General features: G+C 40.0%; 1 protein-coding gene across 2 annotated transcripts; it reads left to right on the forward strand.

Moving 5' to 3' along the window:
- The first annotated feature begins 2,183 nt into the window (after nt 1-2,183).
- On the forward strand, nt 2,184-18,941 carry NUP50 (nucleoporin 50). Of its 2 annotated transcripts, XR_015259956.1 has the most exons (9): nt 2,184-2,203; nt 4,236-4,314; nt 6,071-6,154; nt 8,390-8,585; nt 9,830-10,492; nt 11,498-11,576; nt 12,653-12,771; nt 14,223-14,332; nt 14,992-15,195. XR_015259956.1 is itself a non-coding variant. In XM_086757720.1 (8 exons), the coding sequence occupies exons 2-8, from the start codon at nt 4,246-4,248 to the stop codon at nt 15,192-15,194; spliced, it is 1,413 nt and encodes a 470-aa protein (XP_086613846.1). In that variant the 5' UTR covers nt 2,184-2,203; nt 4,236-4,245; the 3' UTR covers nt 15,195-18,941. The 2 variants fall into 2 exon arrangements, 1 of the variants encoding a protein (XP_086613846.1); XM_086757720.1 differs by lacking the exon at nt 14,223-14,332 and having other exon boundaries at nt 14,992-18,941.
- Nucleotides 18,942-20,823: the final 1,882 nt, after the last annotated feature.

Consider the following 20,823-nt stretch of genomic DNA (forward strand, 5'->3'; position numbering starts at 1 on the left):
AGATTAAAACTAGGTAACACAACTGGGGGGTAGGCCTATGCCTGAGGAGTCTTAGGGTCCTAGATGTGATTAATGTCAACGCCTCCTATCTGCTGCTAAAGGGTTTTTTGTTGTTGTTTTTCCCAGTATTAAATGAATTTATATGCTTTAGGAGAGTAAGTTTTCTATTAATTTTAAAACATTAGGTCAAGATATTTCAGCCTGCAAGTGTAGCACCCCAAGTCTGAGCTGTATGCTAGTACCTAAGACGGGGCATGAGAACTGCAGCTTCTAGGTTTACTCTGATTGCCTTCATTTTTACTGTTATTCTTCTAAGGTAGTCTATGCTTCCTGTACATGATGCAAAAACGCTTAGGAGTCACTGTTTTCAACCTGTAACCACAACAGAGAACATTACCTTCTCCCTAGCCGCTTCACACTAGCTCTAATCCCACGCACTGCTACACCGCGGCGAGGAAAGGCCACGAGGGAGGCAGCAAGCGAGCCAAGACTTTACAGGTCAGCCAGGCCGCAGCGCCTGGCAAGCAACCCGCTCCCCCCGCCGTAAGCCAGGCCGCAGCCGGCCCTGCCCCGTGAGTCAGCGGCAGCTGCGCCCGGCCGGGGGAAGGCAGCGGGTACAGCTGGGGCAGGATGCGCCCTGCCGCCCGGCCACGCGTGGACTGGATACCCCCCCGCCGCTGTACGCGGCCTAACCGGGGGCCGCGAAGCAGGCCAGCCCCCCTGATAACGGCCTCCCCGCCTAACACAGGCCTGCGCCCGAGAGGGGGAGGGGAGAAAGAAGGGGCGGGTCACGTGCCGAAAATTCGAACGGCCGGCGCGAGACCCATGCCTCCCGCATGCGCGCCCCAGCCGGCCGTTGGCAGGACGGGCCCGCCCATTGGGCAGCGGCAGCCACGTGATCCGAGCCCCAGCGGACGGCTGCGGGGCTGCCGCCGGCTCCGCCCCTCCCTTTCCCGTCGCAACGCGGGCCGCGGGAGGAGGGGAGCGCATGCGCGGCGCAGGCGGCGGCGGCGGGGACGGCGGCGGGGACGGCGGCAGCCGGTGCCGCGCTCTTTTTTTTTATATAAACGTTTTCTTCCCCGTCTTTTTAGGAGGGACAAAATGACGGCGGCCTGACGGCGAGTTAAGCGACGCCGGCTAGCCGAGGGGCGACAAGGGCTCGGCCAGGGGATGGTGAGCGGGCTCCGGGCCCGGGCAGCCTGCGACCAGACTCCGCCTCCTGCCCGCCGCAGCCGCAGCTCCGGCACCGTGGGGGGACGGCCCGCGGGGGTAAGTGCCGGCTCTTTCCTTCCTTCTCCGCTTCCCCGCCGCCGTTCCCGGGATCGCACGCCCTGGTGCCTTTTCCGTGCGCGGGAGGGCGGACCGGACACGCTGCGGGGTTTGGGGGGGGGGGGGGCGGCAAGCCTGGGACGGCAGCCGAGCCGGCTGGGCGCCTGGGGCGTCCCGAAAGGGAGATCGTCCCCGTTCCCGGCGAGTTGGTGCCTCCCTTGGGGTAATGCGTCCCACTGTGGGGCGGGTGTCGCCCCGCAGGCATCCCCGGCCGCTGGCATCGCCTTCCCCGAAGGAAGGGGCGTGGGTTTCAAAGGGCGAAGGGTGAGGGGAAGGGGTGGTCTGGCTGCAAATGTCCCCCGCAGGCCGCAAACAGGAGAACCGCAAGGCCAGAGGGACGCCGAGTGGGGAGGGAGATCGCCCTTGGAGCCTCCCGGCTCCGGAGGGCCTGGTTGGCGGTGCTGGGGGGCGATGGCATTTTGGCGATTTGCGCCTAGGGTCGGGGGAAGAAATACACCCAGTGCAGGGCAGCTCCGCGCTTTTCAAACCAACGCGTGTGGGGTGGAAGAGAGGGGGCAGCTTCGGAGGTTGCAGCGGAGTGCAGCTAGGCCTTTGGAAAGGAAGCAAAGCGGGACTCTGTATCTGTTAAAACGAAAGAGCCTAGGCCGAAAGCGAAGATCTTCTCAGGAAAGGAGAAACGTGGGTCAGCTGCCCGGCGGCTGCCTGCCTGCCTTCCGGCGCACCCGGAAATACCGCGGGCGTTTCCTGCTCTGTGACGCAGCTAGGGGCTCACCAGCGTCGCCGCACAGACTTGCAAGTGTGGTCGGATACCGGTGACTTCTTTCGCCGCCTGGTTTTAGGTTGGGCTCTCCGATAGTGCCAGTTCAGTAGCCTTACGGTGGATAGGTGATATCGTGGGATGCAAGCGTTAAAAGTAAGTCTTGTTCTCAAAATCGTGCGTTAAATAGGGCCACTGTAGTTACTAGGTGGATTTTAGTAGTTCAACAAAACATCCGTATTATGGAGGTTTTTTAAAATATAATTACCCGTTTCTCAAAATAATGTGACATCAACCTGTTCAGACCATTTCCTACAAAAACTTTTTGAAGGTTGTGAATGTTGGGTAGAGGTGGTTTTGCGTTGCTTCTTGTTGCACAGGTTAGAAAATGTCTGTAGAATTCTCTTGCTCCTGTCTTCATGTATCTTAGATTCTGTTGTCTGCTCCTGTTTTCAGTATTGATGTGGAGAAATCATGTAAACAGAGGTAGGTGCAGAGAACCTGGAGCCAAGGCCAACAGGTTTACCACTCTTCTATTAGTGGAGAACAGGCTCTCTAGTTAATGTAGTGCTTGTCATGCTTCAGTGGCTGGGTTAAGAGTGGTAATTTGATCTGCAGTGGAAACAGATGGTGTAATTCTAGGTCTTGATAGTCCAAAGAGATGCAATCTTGTCTTCCTCTGGTTGCAAGTGTTGGTGCACCCTTGTGGGAAACTGGGCTGACCTTTAAATAAGTTTAGTTGTTTTGTTTGTTTGTTTATTTTTCCCCAGTGGGTTAGATTTAAATAGTTCCCTGGTCTGCTGAGAATCATGCAGGGCATGGCAGGACCTCTCCTTCAGAATGGTGTGATTTATGCCATTTTAAAGCATTTACAAAAGACAAAACAGTCTTTTATCACTGTACTTCCAAAACATCCTAATAACTTGACCTTATTTGTGAAGTGTGTCAGACCAAAATTCAAGTCTTTGATGTGTGATCTCTGTAAGACTGCTGTATAGCTGGATTTACTGTTCTGTTTAAAAATATTCCATTGGCTAAACGAGATGTTCTGTAATCACGTATTGTTATCATTTGCAGATCTGAAATACAACTATTTGTGGAATTTATTTATTTTTTTTATGTGGCCAGGTCTGGATCATGAACTTAAAAAGGTTTTTTAAGAGTTTTAATTCTTGTGCTCACTTGAGACTTAAATTGCGACAAAACTCTATATTTTATTTGGAAAGTTTCCATATTTAGTCTCACATGACATAATTGTAGTTGGTAACAAAACCTACTTTTTTCATTCAAAATTTGAGTAATGCTTGCCAAGCCTTTCAGATATAAAATAACATACTTGGATTCATTCTTTGGTTTTGTACATAATTGGTAAGTTGTACTTTAGTAAAATAGAAATCAGACATCAAAATTATTAGACATTCCTTCTCCAAAGTTGTTTTTCCTTTACATTGCAGAGATAACTAGCAAAATAATGATTGGCTGCTTAACATTAATTACTCTAAAATCCATGGTACGCTTTGTGTCCTTTGAAGGAAAATAGTTTGATTTATTGGTAATAGATTTTTTCAAATTTCTAATTGGTAATATTCTGCTGATGCTGTTTTTTGTAGGAGAGCATTGTCTTTATTCTTATTTAAATTAAGCTTTCTGTCTAGTTTCTTCATTATGTTCTCATCGGTATTTATTTTAGATGCTTTAAAGTAACTTTTCGCTTGCAAGACTTGTTGCCTACTTGTGTATCCTGAAGTAAGATGGAGTGAAATATGGAATGTTTTAACTGGATTCCCCCCCCCCCCCCCCCCCATATTTTTCAGGTTTTTTTTGCAGCCCTTCAGAGTAAGTCGTGACCAAGTATATGGGTTGTGGGACCGACAAGAATTTCTCTAGTAGCAATGCTGCTAAAGAAAACTTATCCCGCAGTTGAATTGCATGTTTCTGTTGTTGCTTAAATTTACTATCAAATGTGGCTAATCGCCACAGCTTTAATCTCAAGCGCTGTTTACTGTTATTGCAACAGTAGTTGTTAAAAAGACTTGGTTTTCAACTGTCATTCCAATTTTGACCTACTTCTAGATGAACTCTGATTCCCGTTACTTGTTCGAAGTAATACAAATTGAAGATCACTGTTGCTGAGAATTTAATTTCTGTGCAATTGATTCTATATAACTTTTTTTTTCCCCCCACACAGGTGTGGAAAAATGGCAAAGAGAATTGCAGAGAAGGAACTGACTGACAGAAACTGGGATCAGGAGGATGAAGCTGAGGAGGTAAGATACACATCAGATTCCCCTCTGCCCCACCTCTGCAAGTAGTAGGGCAGTTATGTACGTGTGCCGTTTATCTTGTGGGTGAAGTCTACAGTAAAATTGGTTATAAGTGTAGCAAGTAAAGATTATTTTATGTAAGTGAATTATATATATTTTTAATAAAGTTTCCAGTATATGCAGACCATATGGCAAAGCAGCTTTTATCAGTTAAAATGACATCAGCAGCAGGGAAAGTGGCCTGGTTTCAGCTGGGATGGAGTTAATTTTCTTCCTGGTAGCTGCTGTGTTTTGGATTTAGTATGGGATTTGGTATGTGAAGTATCTTGATAATACACTGATGTTATGAGTTGTTGCTAAGAGATCAAGGACTTTCTTCAGGTTCCTGGGTTTTGCTAATGTGCAGGTGCAAAAAGCTGGGAGGGCTATAGCCAGTACAGCTGACCCAAGCTGGCTAAAGGGGATATTCCATGCCATAGATGTCATGCTCAGTATGTAACGGGGGTTGGTCGGTGGGCAGAAGTCTGGAAATTGCTGTTCAGGATCGTTCAGAAATCGCTCTCGGTTCCATTCTGTGATCACTGCTCAGGATGGGCTGTGTCGGTCGCTGGGTGGTGAGAAATTGTGCAGCATTCATTTTGTATATTCTACTCTTATTATCTCTTCCTTTGCTGTCCTAGCAAACTGTCTTTATCTCACTCTATGAGTTTTCTTTCAGTTTCTCCTCCCCATCCCACCTGGGGTGGAATGAGCAAGTAGCTGTGTGGTGCTTAGTTGCCAGCTGTGGTTAAACCATGACAGAAGGGAAGTTTATGTTTCTAAAGGGAACCCCATGCTTGTTAAAATTCATAATGCTTTTGTCCTCGTCAAATGTGTGATGAGTATTCATTGAGTTCACAAGAAAAGCACTTTTGATTTCTTGAGATACTTGACTCTGCTCTAGGCGTTACTGACATAACACAGTCGAGATAAATTTTCTTAATGTCTCCTGGACTTTTTTTTTGTTTTGTTTTAGAAAAAAGGTCAGAAATATGTTAATTTGGAGTGCTTAGCTGAATGTCACGACACAGCCAGAGGAATTAAGCAAACAGTCAAATGATACATTTAATCTGACTGTAAAAAGAGACTTTAGTGTCTCTGTGTTTAGTGTCTCATACTTATTTATGGCTTTTGTAGTGTCTCTAAACAAACTGTGCTAGCTTCTGTGCTACTAAAAGTATTAAATGTTTAGGCCTATAAAATGTGAGAAAGAAAACTAGCAGTGCTCTTCCAGAAATCTGAATATAAGAAAAGTTAATTTCCTCATTTATCATGGGGTAGTCATTAGCTGCCTTCACTAATGCTTGAACTACAGCAGACCACAGGAGATTGACTGAGAATGTACAGCTCAACATACCTTCTCCAAACTGAAGATTGTTTGTAACAGTGCAATAAAAAAATTACTTGAATTATTTGTTCTAATAAAATTGAGGTTGCACAAAGGGAAATGCAGTGTAGAACAAGAAAAAACAAGTTTTCAAAGTCTCAACTAATTGTCCAAGTAGCTGGCAAGCTAATCACAGTATTGTATTTTCTGGGTATGGGGGTTTTTTTTTGTTTTTTTTTTTGTTTGTTTGTTTGTTTTTTTTCCTTCTTCCCTTATTTGTTAGGGCAAGTGTTAAAGTTGTGTTGAAAACATTCAGCCATCTCTTCAGACTATGATGACTTTATGCATTTTGAGAATTTCCGTTTCTAATGATTCCATAACTACTTCTTAAAGGTTGGAACATTCTCAGTAGCTAGCGAAGAAGTCCTGAAGAACAGAGCTATTAAAAAAGCAAAGCGCCGAAATGTTGGATCAGAGGTAATGTAATCACTGAGCATTAGTGTTGTAGTTTGACCCAGCTGCAAAATATGACATCCATGCTTGGTTTTGTACTTATTTGGGCTTGTAATAATACTGTATAAAGCTATCAGTTAGAAGGTATATTCAGCTAGTCCGCTCATACATGCAAATTAATTTTTGCTTACTGTTCCATAGCAAGAATAAGGCTAGAATGAAAAATGGGTAATACTGGTGTTGATTGAGTGAAGAGAGATGTGTATTTCTGAAGTATAAATGCAGAGTGTTTCAGAGGCTGTCCCCTCTACAGATGGGTAAAATAGCATTTGAACTGCTCCAGTTTCATTCTTTGCAAAGATGGAAGCCTGGAAGTAAAAAGTTACTTGTTATCCGTACTGGAGCACTGGGGGATGTCTCAGATGCTAAATAAGTAAAAGCCAAAATACTAAGCTGATCTGAGAATGAAAAAGATGTCTTCTGTTAAGAATTCTGCTACTTTTTCCCCCCCTTCCCCCAGTGAAGTGCATTAGTGCCATCTACTCTTTGCAAGAACAAATGGAAAATTGAAAGAAGTTGGCCATTGTTACAGGTTTAGTCCCTGTAAAAGCATTAACCCAGTCCAGCCAAACTGCAGTCCTTTCAAAAATGCCTGACATACTTTGTTGTCTATATCTTTCTATGAAATGTTCTTTCAACAGGGCCACGTTAGAAATAGGACGGAAACTTTACTTATCACTCAGATTGCTTTTGGATTGAATGGGACTGGGCATAATTAGGGGCTAGATAGTTGGGGGTGTTTTGTTTTTTCCCTTCCTGGGCTTTTGATTTTCCTTCTGCTGTCCAAGTTATGTAAATGAGGAAGCAATCCTATCCTCCTTTGGCCTGTCACAGTTTTAATCACAAATGTGGTAGAGAATGCAGTTAAAGAACTGTACTGGGACGTGGTGATGCAAGAAATAAACCACAGCTTGAACAGAAGGGATTCAGGGGCAAATGGAATGGGAAAAACAACTAGCTGAGAAAGGGGACCAGAGGATTGTAGAAGAAATAGTCAGAAGGCTGAGAGTCAGCTGTTAGAGATCAAAACTGGAAGAAGAGCTAGGGTAGGCTGGGCAAAGTCTAAAAAGCGGAAGAGATGGCAGGGCAGCTAAGGCTGTGTAAGAAGCCCGTGAAATACTTAGAAAAAAGGTAAACTTCTAAGTTTACTGATGCTCCTGAATGGAGCAAGCAGAACACTGCAAAGAAAAAGAAAGACTGCAGTTTAACTTGAATGTCCAGAGAGAGAGGTAGGTAGGACTGATCAAAGAGAGAGAGGTAGGTAGGACTGATCAAAGAGACAGAATAAAAATAGCTACCTAGAAATGGGAAACAGAGGACTGCACTGGAAGAGGTAAAGCACAAAGGGAAACAAGAAGAGCCCATATCTACAAGGCCAGATACTGGAATAGAACCTAAAATTTGTAAGTTTTGCTATTTCTTTAGTGGTAAAAGCAGATGAAACTCAGAAGCAATTCTCCTTTTCCTCTGATGGCTTTCCAGAGACATTGAAAGTCCACTTCCAGTAATCAGTGCTCATTACCGCAAAAGACATTATATGTAGGTACCTAAAAGTGGCAGTGCTTATTTGCATTTTAATCACACTATATATTTTAAAAACACCTAAGAAACTATACCATAAAATAACATGGTTGTAAAGATAGTGTTCAGAACTAGGTAATGAAAAGGCTGCAGAAAGCATACGTACTGTGTTATCAAGTAAGTCTATCTTTGCTTCTCCCATCAGTTGCTTTGGAATATTTTGGGTAAATCACTTAAACATTACATAAGTGACTACAAAGTATGCTGTTTTGATGAGTGGCTTGAAGTGTTGGACTCTTTAACTGCAGTTGTAAGTGCTAAAAGTTGCTGAAAATAAGCCTGCAATTATTTAAAGAAAACAAGATGCTATGAATGTCTAAATAGGTAGTCAAACACATCCGCTGCTCCGAACAAGTTTTATGTATCCACTTCCTAGATCTAGTTTGTTTTCATACCAAACATCTGAGTCCTTTAAAAATAGCAGCAATGTGTGTCATAAGGAAGCTATTAACTTTGTTTACATAGCTGACTTAGAGTACTGCACTAAATGACACAGTGAACCAAGGTAAAATAAATGGAATATCAAGCAAGGATAGGATTTTTGTGGAGGAATGTATATAACTGCTTGTCTCTCTTTCTTTCTTTTCTTTTTTTTTTATTTTTTTTCTCTCTTCCTAGTCTGAAAGTGGAGGAGCTTTTAAAGGGTTTAAAGGCTTTATATTGCCTTCTGGAAAAGGAGGAGGTGGCTTTGGCGGATTTGGTAATGGTGCAGGAATAAAGCCTTTAGAAGGACTGTCTAATGGAAGCAGTACTGTCTCTAGCACTCCTTCTTTCAGCAGTTTAAAGACCACCTCCGAAACACAATCAGCGTTTGGTAAGTTTGAAATGAGCATATGTACTTATTAACAAATTCATACATAAAATCTGCAGAGTAATTTTAATAGTGAAAAAAACAAATTCAAACTCAAAGGTTTTGAGACTTTATTCCTCTTTGTAAGATTTCTTACAAGTATTTTACACTGCTGAAGGGACAAGTTACCAAATGCCTGCAGTTTTAAGAGGTGGAAACTAAATTTGTATTTGATCTAATACTGGAGGTAAAAGCTTTATAGGCACAAATGGGAATGGAAGACATTGGCATAAGACGCTTTTCAAATAGTGTCAAACAGCTGATAACATATTCCAGTTAAATAATTGTCCCAATTCTCTGAATTTTAATTAAAAAAAAAAAAAGGCTAATAGAAAATATCCATTTAGTTAGGACTGCAGTTTCTTTGTGTGATTTTTTTTTTCTTTTTTTTTTAAACTTTATTTAAGTTCTTGTTTCTGTATTTTTTTGCAGGTCTTGGTAAATATATGCTGTGTAGCTAAAGTCTTAACCTTTTTTCCCCTGTATACCTTATGTTGCAAACTTACATAACTAGAACTTTATCTGTTACATTTATTACCTACATTTTAAGACACTTGAAATATTTTGGGAAGTCTAACTCTAGTCTCAACCTTTGGTAGTCCCTGAAGAATATTAGTTCTGTCCCTTTGTGTTGGAGATGCAGAAATAGAATAGAAATGGTAGAATTTGAAGTTTAGAGTGACTTAAGATTTCAGTGAGCTTAACTCAATTAGGAGAGACTTTAAATATTTAATGAGGATTTTCTTAATTTGCTTATTATGTTTTTTTTTTTTTACGGAAACCACTCAAAAATGTGCAAAATCATGGGCTAGCGTGTTCAGAGTTTTAAAGCATGAGTAGCAAGACATAACTGAATATTTTGTTTTAATAACTGTTACAGCTTGGTAAAGCTTAAATTAAGATTTTGGGAGGTTTGATGAAATACAAAGCTTATTTTTTTATGTTGTTCTGTACAAGATTTCTTCTAGATTATTATTTTTTTTTAATACAACTGCTCCATCTACTTTTGTGTATCCTTAGGTCTGTTTCACAGCATTGTCTGTTTACTTGTACCATGGTATCTAGTACACAGTGTTGTGATCCAAGAGAAGGTACATAACTGAGCAAGATGAGTGATTTGATAAAGAAATAACATTAGTTAGACTTTTATGAGAACTCTGCTTTCTAGGGGAAAAAAAAAGTTCTAAACCATGTTTTTCTTCTAATAGGAGGATCCACAATGTCAAATGGTCCTGCTACTACTGCATTTACTGAGAAAAAGGCTGCAAGCCCAAAAGCTAATGGTGGCAATCAACCATCCTCATCTGGCTATACTCAGAATAAAGTTTGTAGCTCTAGTGTTTACCACAAACAGTTAGCAGCTTTAAACTGTTCTGTGCGTGACTGGATAGTTAAGCATGTAAACACAAACCCGCTATGTGACCTGACGCCCATCTTTAGAGACTATGAGAAGTATTTAGCAAATATAGAACAGCAACATGGAAGCAGTAGTGATAGTGGCTCTGAAAACGAAAGCAACAAGACACCTGGCTCTCAGTCTGTTTCTACATTTGGGAATTCAAAGCCACAGCAAGGATCAACATTTTTGTTTAACAACAAAACTGAGGATACCTTGGACAAAAAACCTGAAGCTGCATCAGAAAAAAAAGACACGTTGTTAGGAGCTACATCAACAGTCTCATTTAATTTTGGCAAGAGTGTCGACAGTTCTGTGTTGGGTTCCCTTGGTTCAGGAACGCTCAGTAGTTTCTCATTTTCTCCTGGGAATTCAGGTTTGTTTGGAAAAGACGCAAACCAGGCTAAGTCTGTCACTGCAGTATCCACCAATGTATTGGAAGCTCAGACAGAAAGTGGCAATAGCGATGATAAAGGTAATTTCTATTGAAAATTGTGATTTTAGCGGTAAGCTGTGAATGTATGTGACACAAGAATATTGCAAAGATTAAATGATACTAAGCAGAACTAAATCATAATTGTTTTTCAGTTTGAAAGTGCAAAACTGTACCACTAATCTGGAAATATCTGAATCTTGCATACTGTTTAAGTAATGGTAGAAGTATATGGTCCTCAAAACCTATGTATTTCTGTCAGATTTATACTTCCTATAATATTATATAATTCTGTGGCTGAATGCAACGCTTGAAAAGATGAAATTTAAAGCAACTGGTATGTTCATCCTTGAGGCTGCAGGACACTTCTATTGGGAAAAGCAACAGGATTGGTTTATCAAGAGATCCCTTCAGTAAAATGCATAAGATACAGAAAGATTTCATACATCTTTCTTAATAGACTGTAAAGCCAACAAAGTTATATAGTACCTGGCAGTTTGACTCTGCTGTTTCCCTAAGCTGAGTTCAGTAAGCTGATATAAATCCTAGCAGTTGAGGGACTGGGAGGCATAATCCTGCCACTGTATCTTGGCTGTCATTCCTGCAACTACTTCCCTTCCCCCAAATTAAACCTGGCTGTTGGAAGTAGTTGTTACGCTTTACGTGGACTCATTTCTGGAGACTATTTTTTGAAATGTCTTAACTGTTTTCCCACTTACAGAGGGTTTTGACTTAAGCTTTATATTTTTTTTTGGTTTTGATTGTTTGGTGGTGGCTGGGTATTTTAATCCCATTTAAACTGATGGTGAGCATATAGTTGCTTGAGGGGTGTGGCTGAATAAAAAGAAAGTAAGGCTTTTTTTTTTTTTCTGTAGCTGAAGCTGCTTCAGAGCCCAAATTGACTTAAAGGTATTTTGGCAATCATTGACAAGCCACGCATCTGTATGTCAAATATGGCATGCATAAACTAGTTCTAATGCAATGACAAAAGTACCTTCCAGATAATATGCTCACAACATTAATGTATTAACATTTTCTTATTTAAAGGAGGAGAAGAGGAGGAAGAAGAGCCACCAAAAGTCATTGTTAATGAAATAAAAGAAGATGATGCTTTCTACTCAAAGAAGTAAGTGTCTTTAACTTGGAATAGTGAATAGAACTATAACTGGGAGAATAAAATTCATACCTGCATATTGCTGTTCCTCACCACTGCATTGCATAATTAATGAGATATACATTCTTGACTTCCTAGTTAATAAATCTTGCTAGGAAGCCATACAGAGTATGAAGCTCCACTTGTAAAAAAGTTAATTACAGAGAAAAACGTGTAAGATCTTACCAGGATTCTTGTGTATCTTGGACACAGGAGTAATAACTAGTTTGTGTTCTACTTGCGATCAGCTTTTTACAAATGACTATGATGTTTCTGCCTTCATTGGGTTTTGTAAGTTTTGTAAGGGCTTGTACCACAGAAGTAACGTACTGTAGTTCTGAAAAATCAGTCAGGTGTTCAGCTATTTGCATAGCCTAAAATAAGTCTCTTCAGTTAGAAAATGCTGATGGTTATATGGAGGAGTGAACAAGTTGTACTTTTAAGTTCAGAACGAGACTAGCTCTGCAGAAGCAGTTTTTCAAAGCATGTTCAGTAGTCCAAGTAATTGCATGTCTGCTTAGCACAGAATTTGTCCTTCTACAAAAAGTCGTGTGCTTTATCTGAGAGAAGGTACGTGCCAATTTATGGAGAATTGCATTAGGTTTATTAGGGCTTCATGTAAAAAAAAAAAAGGTTTTAAATTTTACATAAGAGTCCTATTACAGCTTCGGCATGATACAGCAAGTTCTTATGGTTTTGTAAGTAGTGTTTTTAAACAGTAGCTTAGTTATTACTCCTTATCCTGAGTACAGGTTGCTGTGCATTTTATCCTTCCCTGAAAGTAATACGTTTGTCATTTTAGTACTGAAATAAATAATTAACTTTCTGAACTGGAAGTACTGTCTGTTAGCATGTGAAACAAGGTCAAGAAGAATATAAAGATTTCTGCTACTTACAGCATGTTAACTTCCTGATTATTGTTCAACTATTGGCTTACTATGAGTCAGATGTATAAATATATGTGTGTATTTGGGAGGTGTCTTTGTATTTAATCTCTACATATCTGCACAAACAAGTGTTGGGCTTTTTTTTTTTTTTTTCTTTCACAGGTGCAAACTGTTCTACAAAAAGGACAATGAATTCAAAGAAAAAGGTGTAGGAACGTTACACTTAAAACCAGCAGGAAATGAAAAAACTCAGCTCCTAGTTCGAGCAGATACCAATTTAGGTAAGTAAATTTCTTCTAGTAGCAAGTCTTGATGTGAAATTCTCTAAGCATTAGGTTTTTTTTTTTTTTTTTTTTTTGTTACACAACATGACAGACATGATTAGTGAAAACTTTTCTACATTCTTTGTAATACTAATGAGTATTACAAAATAGTGCACAGGAAGCAATGCAAGGAAGTAAAAGGTTATGCTGTATGTTTGGGTATTCCTCCCCTGCCTTTTTTTAATAGTTTTTCTCCATCCCTGATTTGTGGAGTGGCTTTGAAGTGTGGCTTAAGATCCACAATAAAGTCATATATCAGGTGTGATGAATGAAGAGGAACAAATTTTGTGCCTAAGATGCAGGCCAGCTGTCAGTTGTCTGCAATTCATCCTGAATACGTAAATAGTTGACCGTGTGGGCAGACATCCATTGTACTTGGGGGTGAAGGGGAGCATGATATAGATCAGGCATGCAGGATTTTGCTATATGCGTTGCTCTTAAAATACATGCTGAAGTCCAGCTGTTGACCTGTGTTTTAGCTAACTTCAGTTGGATCACAAGTGGTAGGTTGACTCTACAGAATTAAGAGTAACTTGTAGTGTGATAGTTCCTCAGAATATCTTTGGAGGTTAACACATACAGCTAATTTAAGAGGAGGAAAAAAAAAAAAAGCAAAGCATCTACCAGTTTCTTTGCCTTTAGAAATTAGAGGGACTTGATGTATTAAGTTTTTAAGGTATAATGTTCTAGCTGAAGAGTGTTCACACACTCAAACTGTGCAAATCAATATTTTGATACTCACTGTTAAGAAACTGTGCTACGCTTCAGTACCTAATTTCAACAGACTGGCATGTGGGGTTCACATGCACTTGACAACTTTCATAAAATAGAGTAAGTATTATGCTTATAGAAGACCTGAGGACTGAAGCCATGCTGCACTGTAAGGCACTGGTAAATCTCGCCTCACTTTCAGTTTATAATGTACTCTAGAAAGTCCGTATGAAGCCTCTGCAGGCCCCGTCGGGGCAGTTTTCAAATACCTGGTGAGACTGGGACTCCTGTGTTAGTCACTTCTGAATCATTAACTTATCTTTCAGTGGAGACAAGTTGGCTAGATAAAGGGCAGTTCTTAGCAATAAAACTGAAGGCAGATGTATGGCAGCATCATCAGAGCTTTCGGCATTTCCTTGCGGATTTAAATGTGTTGAGTAGAGCAGACGAAAACTTGATTTCTCCAGGTTATCTATTCTTTAACACAAGTCTTGATTTTTCACCCAGCTGATGCTAATTTTCATGATGTTGATTTACATTCCCTCTATCTTCATCAGAGGTGATGTATTAGGAAATCTTTCCTTTTTTTCTTCAGTTCATACACTAAGATATTTCAGCTTGGTATTTCCAAGCATTGGTTTCTCGAAGCTGCTGCAGTCATAGTGATGCACGCTTTCCTTTTTGCTATCTTCACACAGTGCTATAATCCTTTCCTAAAATCTCACTGTGTTGAAAAACTGAACTGGAAAGGAAGGCGAAGACTGACTTTTCCCTAAATACTACTACCGTGTTCTGAACTATTTACCAGGTTTACAAAATGTGTGCATCTTCCGTGGAAGCAGATTTGAGTTTGTTTGCAACTGTTTTAATAGACCACTAATACTGAAGCTGTCCAACTCGCTACGTAATTTAACAAGTTGACACAGAGCTGTTACTGGTAACCTGGTGGTAGACAACATCAGATGCGTTGTACGATTTGAGGATACAAATTACTTATTCTACCACTGTCTGTCCAATTTTAGATTAACATGTCTGTATGTGTGTTCAAGCTAACTGTTTTGCCTCTGCTTACAAACTGTGCGTGATGGTCAGAATGAGTAACTCGCAGAAGCATAAACTAAGCACTGTGACTCGAGTCCTCATTTGCTGCTTCTCCCTTGTCCCCTTCCCTTTTTCCTTCGTGTCCCTACTATAGTTTGATATTCTTCACACTCCTCCCTTTAAAAGAGGAGGATGCAGTATTTTCAGAGATTTCCTCATTCCTAATGAGGAAAGAAATCTATGAGAACAGTGCCCACGAGCAGATGCTTAGGGAAGAATAAGACAATTATAGATGACATTTGTGAATTGCCTTCCTTCCAAACACAAACTTAAATCCCTATTTAGTAAGTATACTAACATCTGTATTGCAGTAAAAGCTGAAAAATTGCTAATTGGTTTTTTTTTTTTTTTTCTCCTTGTATGCAGGAAACATACTGTTGAATGTTTTAATTCCACCCAAGATGCCATGTACAAGAACTGGAAAAAACAACGTTCTTATAGTTTGTGTTCCTAATCCACCGATTGATGAGAAGAATCCAGCTGTTCCTGTCACTATGTTAATAAGGGTGAAAACAAGTGAGGATGCAGATGAATTGCACAAAATCTTACTGGAGAAAAAGGAGGCTTAAATAAGTTGCAGTCAGTGATTTGAGGAATTATTGCCAAACTGCTGCTGCTCTTTTTTTTTTCTTCCATAACTTCACTTGAACACTTAACTCTTTACTCTGATATTAAGAACTGTTACAGGAATTCTGGCAAAATTCTGTGAGGAAAAGCTACACTAGCTAATAAAAGCTTTAACAGAACACAAGTGTTGGGCTGTGCTCCCTCATTTTTCAGTATCTAAATGCAGGACCTCTTCTGGATAAAGCACATTGATTTAAATTAAAGCATATGTTTTTAACACTGGTCAATTTGACCGAACGGACTGAAATCAGAGTACAAAAATACGGTACCAGAGCTTCCTCACAGACTGCGGTGCAATGCAACAGCCTCCTGTTTTGAGAAGGGAGGATGTTGAAGTTTAATTGTTGAAACTGTTTCTAGACTTGAGATTTTTAATTTTAATTGGTCTGTCATTCTGGCGAGACTAATTTTTCACACTGTTGGTGACAATAATGTACCCCAACAACAATGATATTATATATTGTACTGTGTTTTAACTATTACAGACTTGTGTGCTTTTGGGACTCAGAGACTGCATCTCCAGATATTTAAAAGAAAATTTGCTTTTGCATAGTCTTGTTGACAGTAGTGTTTCTTAGAGAAGAACGACCAGTTCTCTCTTTACTGTAGCAACAAGCTAATGATGTGCAATAGTACAAGCAGACAACTGGAAGACTGTTTATCTTGGACCACAGCCACAGGTGGCATTCGCTGACTTCTGACAAGTCAGAGGTAAAGGGTTGCACTTCCATTATGGTCCCTCTGAGGTATTCTTCCCTAGTCCCTTGGGCTAAAACTGAAACCCAGCAGAGGCAGAGCTGTAAATGTTGTCTTGCTACTAGCAATTTTTGAAGATAACTCTTTTCACAAATTTCAGGATTTTTATAGATCTTTATATTGCCTCTGACCATTACCAAGAATACATGCATAAATATGTGTGTGTGTGTGTGTCAGTAATTATTTTTCCCATGTGCTGAAACTACAGTGCTTTACCGCACTATATTAAGTAAGTACAGCAGCAGTTTGCAGGTTTAGGACAAGCTTTCTGTTGCAAAAGTAGGGAGCACTGGGTTAATTTATAACTTAATTTTCAGCTGTGTTAAAATTAACCACATGGCAATAACTTGTGGATCAAACATCATGCTGTTCTTAGTTTCCGTCTCAACTTTCAGACCTTGTTTGGTTTCCTTTTTCAAATTTTCTTTGCTGGAAACTCCTTCCCTAATAATTGTTTTTCTGCTTTGCTTTCATCTCTGGAAACTATCCAAGAGCTAGCTGTTAATATTAAACTTGAACTGCTCTCTGATCTGTCACACTGACCAGCTCTGAGGAGATGGAAGAAAAACATGCCAACCTCTCTCTGGCTGTTGCAGCGCAGAAAAAGAAAAATCCCGTTCTTTATAAAAAGCAGCATGATGCAATTCTCATGGGGACCTGGAAATTCACAACAGTGACATCCTATGGGTGGGGAAAAAAAAGTAGCACCATTTGGTGAGATGCAGCAGGTCTTACCTGTTCCCCACTGCTCTCTCGGGAGCACAAATTGCTACCTTAAGTCCTCATTCACTGCACAATTCAGGTTATGGCTTTTTCCCCCCCCCCTCTTAACTAAAAAGAGCAAAAACTGTATAGGATCTGTGGCCCTCTTGACCGAAGTTCAAAAAACAAAGGCCTTTGCTCACATTTCACTTACACTGAGATCACAGGAATTACTAAAGTGTAAAGGAAGCTTACATACAATTTCAAACATTATTTGAAATATAAACTGGTGCCTTTTTTTTTAATCTTTTTTTTTTTTTTTCCATCTGGCTCAGTACTTAACCATTAAAAGTAAGCTATGTTACTTCTCTCAAAATAATTTTTTATAAAAAAGTCTTGCTGACAAGTATGGGAGGCCAAAGGCTGAAGGCTTGCATGTTAATTGTGTATGAATGAAAAGCAGAACATTGCCTGAAAGTTTATTACAGGCTCAGGTTTAATGTCCAAGGGCTCAGTTAATTTTGCATTTGTCATTTGACTGTAGTGTCTTAAACGTGTCTCCGCACAGAAAGGTTTATAGTCCAGAGCGCTGGACGCAGTAAGTGGATTTGTTACGCATCTCACTTTAAGAGCAACTCTGTACAGATTGTATCAGTCAGTGGTCTTGGGTGGATGGTTGTTTACCTCCGAAAGCTCACGGGTATGTAAGTGTTTCTTCATTCATTGAACTGTGGACCAATTAACTCAAGGAGTGAGAGACAAAACGAACTTTCCACATATCCTTACGATTTGCTCCGAAGTGAGGCAGTCTTGGTGTTTTTCACGCATGTATTTGGCCAAAATCTAAAGCTGTCTAACCGGGTAATGGCTAGTGCATTTCTGTCATGTTTTCAAGGGTGGACTTTCTGAGGGTGAGGACAGTGTAAGCAACATAAGTATTCATCAGGAAAGCTACGGGAAGGCATGTAATTGGAATCTTGTGTTAATTAGAATGTCAAATATATGCATAAACATAAAGTTTTACACATTTTACATGGGGAAGTTTGCACTAAAAGAATAGGGAAGAATTTTACTGCAAATTGAGAGATTTTAATCAACATTATTCATAGTGACCCTACGTTATCTGGATTATGAAGCAGGAAAAATAAGTCATACACTTTTCCGTTGGTGTTCAGTTATAAAGCACAACCCTTCTCTGGTATTGCTTTGGATGATGCTTCAGTTTCTAGTTAGGAAATATTAAAATACAGAAATACTGTAAAAAGCCAGAGATTATTACATAGAAATAAAGGCCTAAAATGAGTTACAAGGAAAAGTTAGTGGAGAGTGTAGAAATCAATATACTAATGCCTTCATACCCAAGTGGCGTGTGCTATACAAGGAAGAAACTTTGATCTGAATTCCAACTCAAATGAGACAGTCCTGTATCTTGGTAGATACTTAATATAATATTAACAGCTGGCTATCAGATACCTGATGTTAAAGATGCAAGTTTCCTCCTTAATTTGAGTTAATGCCTTCACTGTTTCAGCTGTGCATAGGCGTCAGTGTCTCATGGAGCACGCATTCTTCCTTGGGCTTTAATTTTGAAGTTTCAGCTACTTAGAAAACTTTCCTTCTCACCTGCCCACTCCTCAAAGTAGAAAAATAAAAATCTGCTTCTCTTAATTCTAAGAATCATCTGTAAGGGAGATTATTACAGTTGATTTGAATTTTAAAGTATTAAATTTCTATATACAGGGGGCTTTTTGTAACGTACTTTCTCTATTTGGGAGTACAACAGCTTGTTCCTATAATCCCTTTTGGTTGATGGATGTGAAAGTGTAGATTAAAGTTCAAATGAACATGTTGTAGAACATAAACAAATTAGGAGGTACGCTTCACTATTAAGAACTTCAGTTCAGCTCCCTTTGCAGCACTGTAACATTTTAAATGTCCTTAAAGACTTTCTTTCTGATGCCTTAACTTATTTGCATTTGCTAAAATTTTGTAGCTGGTGCCTGTGTGCAGAAATTAACTGACATTAAACAATTTAAAGCGGCATGAGCTAGTAGAAATCCAATGAAAATGCTGAATGTGACGATTTGTTAATTGTTAATAGATTTCTGAATTTTTCAGTGGATACTTAAGTTTCTCATAAGTTGTCATGTAACAATGTTTTCATTAGTTCTAATATATTGAGGAAATGTACAAAAATCCATGGAAAATGTGAATAAATGAATGGGAGATAAGTGTCTCGTGTGTATCACTTTCACTTTGAGTGTATAACACTGTATTAATAAAATGAATTTTACAATCAGTTGCTTGCAGGTGAACTCCTGCCTAGAAAATCCTGCGTGCGTCCTTACTGCTGCTAAGAGAAGCCGTGTCCTTTCTCATGCTGGCTTTGAAACTTGGCACACTGCTAAGAGCCAGTTCTGCCTTTGACTAAAGCAAGAGAAAAAATAGTTCTTGCATGCTAAGAGAATGACTGTAGAGATGGACCTCTAAAGATCCCTCCACTTGGAATATTAAGAGATTTAAAAGCAAAAGTAATCTGTTTGCCTGATGTCATATGTAGAACTTATTTTAGATCTAGCCTAAAAGCACTATCCTAAAGCTAGGCCACAAAGTTATTCTCTTCGTTGGTTTGTGACAGTTTGGCAAAAAAAAAAAAAAAAAAAGAATGCAAGTCAGATTTGTAATGAAAAGTATGGAACATCCTTCCAATGCACCATGAACTGCTTTGACCATGGGAGTGCCTGTCATCCAACAGGACTTCCTGCTGTTAGCCCTGCCTTAATTCTGTTCATAGCTCTGGAGTTATCCGCTTCATGTCCCCCAAATGGGAGCTACTTGCTGTACGAGCGTACAGTTAACGGTTAACAGAAATTATCTTGACACCTTTCCCCCCGCCTTCCTCCATCATCACCCCCCAATTACAATGATTGAGAAAACCAAGAGCCTGTATTCCATTTTTAAGGATGCCATTGCTATCAATAGAGCCACATTTCTACCTCAACTCCCTAGTACTTTCTTTTTTTAAAAAACAAAAAACAAAACAAAACAACCCACCCCAAAACACAACCCACAACTTCATACACTTGGGATGCTGGCATTATTCCACATTTTGGACATGTCATACTTCCTTCCACTTAAAAAGACAGCCAGCACTGCTTACACAGTAGTCTCCCTAGCTTTTGGCACCCACAAAAAAAAAAGAAAGCGAAGTAACAGTTCTCAAGAGCAGAACTGAGTTTATTAATCATTTCCGGCTGGTGCAATCCAGGACGCCTAATGCTTTAATGCTTTGCTAATCCCCACAGATTTTAAAAATTGCACAACAGGAAGGGGCAAAAGTAACGGTGCAGATGACTGCAAGTCCTGAACATCCAGACTAAGAAAACGCCACACTCCAAGAACAGTCTGTATTCATCAAAACCAGCCTCTTTCCTAATGCAGCCAGAGAATGCCCTGCACGGCAGACCAGTTACAGCAACTGAGTCACACAGGAGTCACAGCTGATAAAAGTACATCAAGTGTAAGCTAAAGGCTATGTACATGTCACTGGCTAGACAAATTGTGAAGGTGACAAGTAAACTTTAACCATGATCCAAATGATGCACTGACAGACAGGGTACCTGCTGTAGTCAGTCTCCTGCTGAAGACAAAACGGGAAACAGCCACAGCATTTGAAGCTATGAATGAGTTCAGACTCAAAGTGTGGTTAAAAGCTTGCCTTGGTAAAATCACATGCTTCATAGGTTATAAAACAGACAGACAAGTAAAGTTTAGGTAGAGAAGAGCAATAAACTTCTTTGGATGTTCAGTAGATGACGGCTGGATTAGACACCTCTGCACTACTGCACGCGTTACAGTATGTGACTGTGTGAGCTCCCGTAACTCACTGACCTGCATGAGATACAGAAGGAGCCAAAGGCTGCTCAAGATGAGTAAAGAGGTAGAAGAATTTACACTGTTTGAAGTAGCCATCGATATCCAAATTTCTGTCAGGATAGTATAGTGCTCATTTTTTTAAGGCATCATACTAGTTTAGAAATTCTTATTTGCATCTGAGCATCCTGAAGAAGTACTACAATAAAAATAAATATTAATCGTTATCAATTCAGTAAG

This window comes from Chlamydotis macqueenii, chromosome 1 (assembly GCF_036417535.1).
Source record: "Chlamydotis macqueenii isolate bChlMac1 chromosome 1, bChlMac1.mat, whole genome shotgun sequence".
Taxonomy (NCBI): Eukaryota; Metazoa; Chordata; class Aves; order Otidiformes; family Otididae; genus Chlamydotis; species Chlamydotis macqueenii.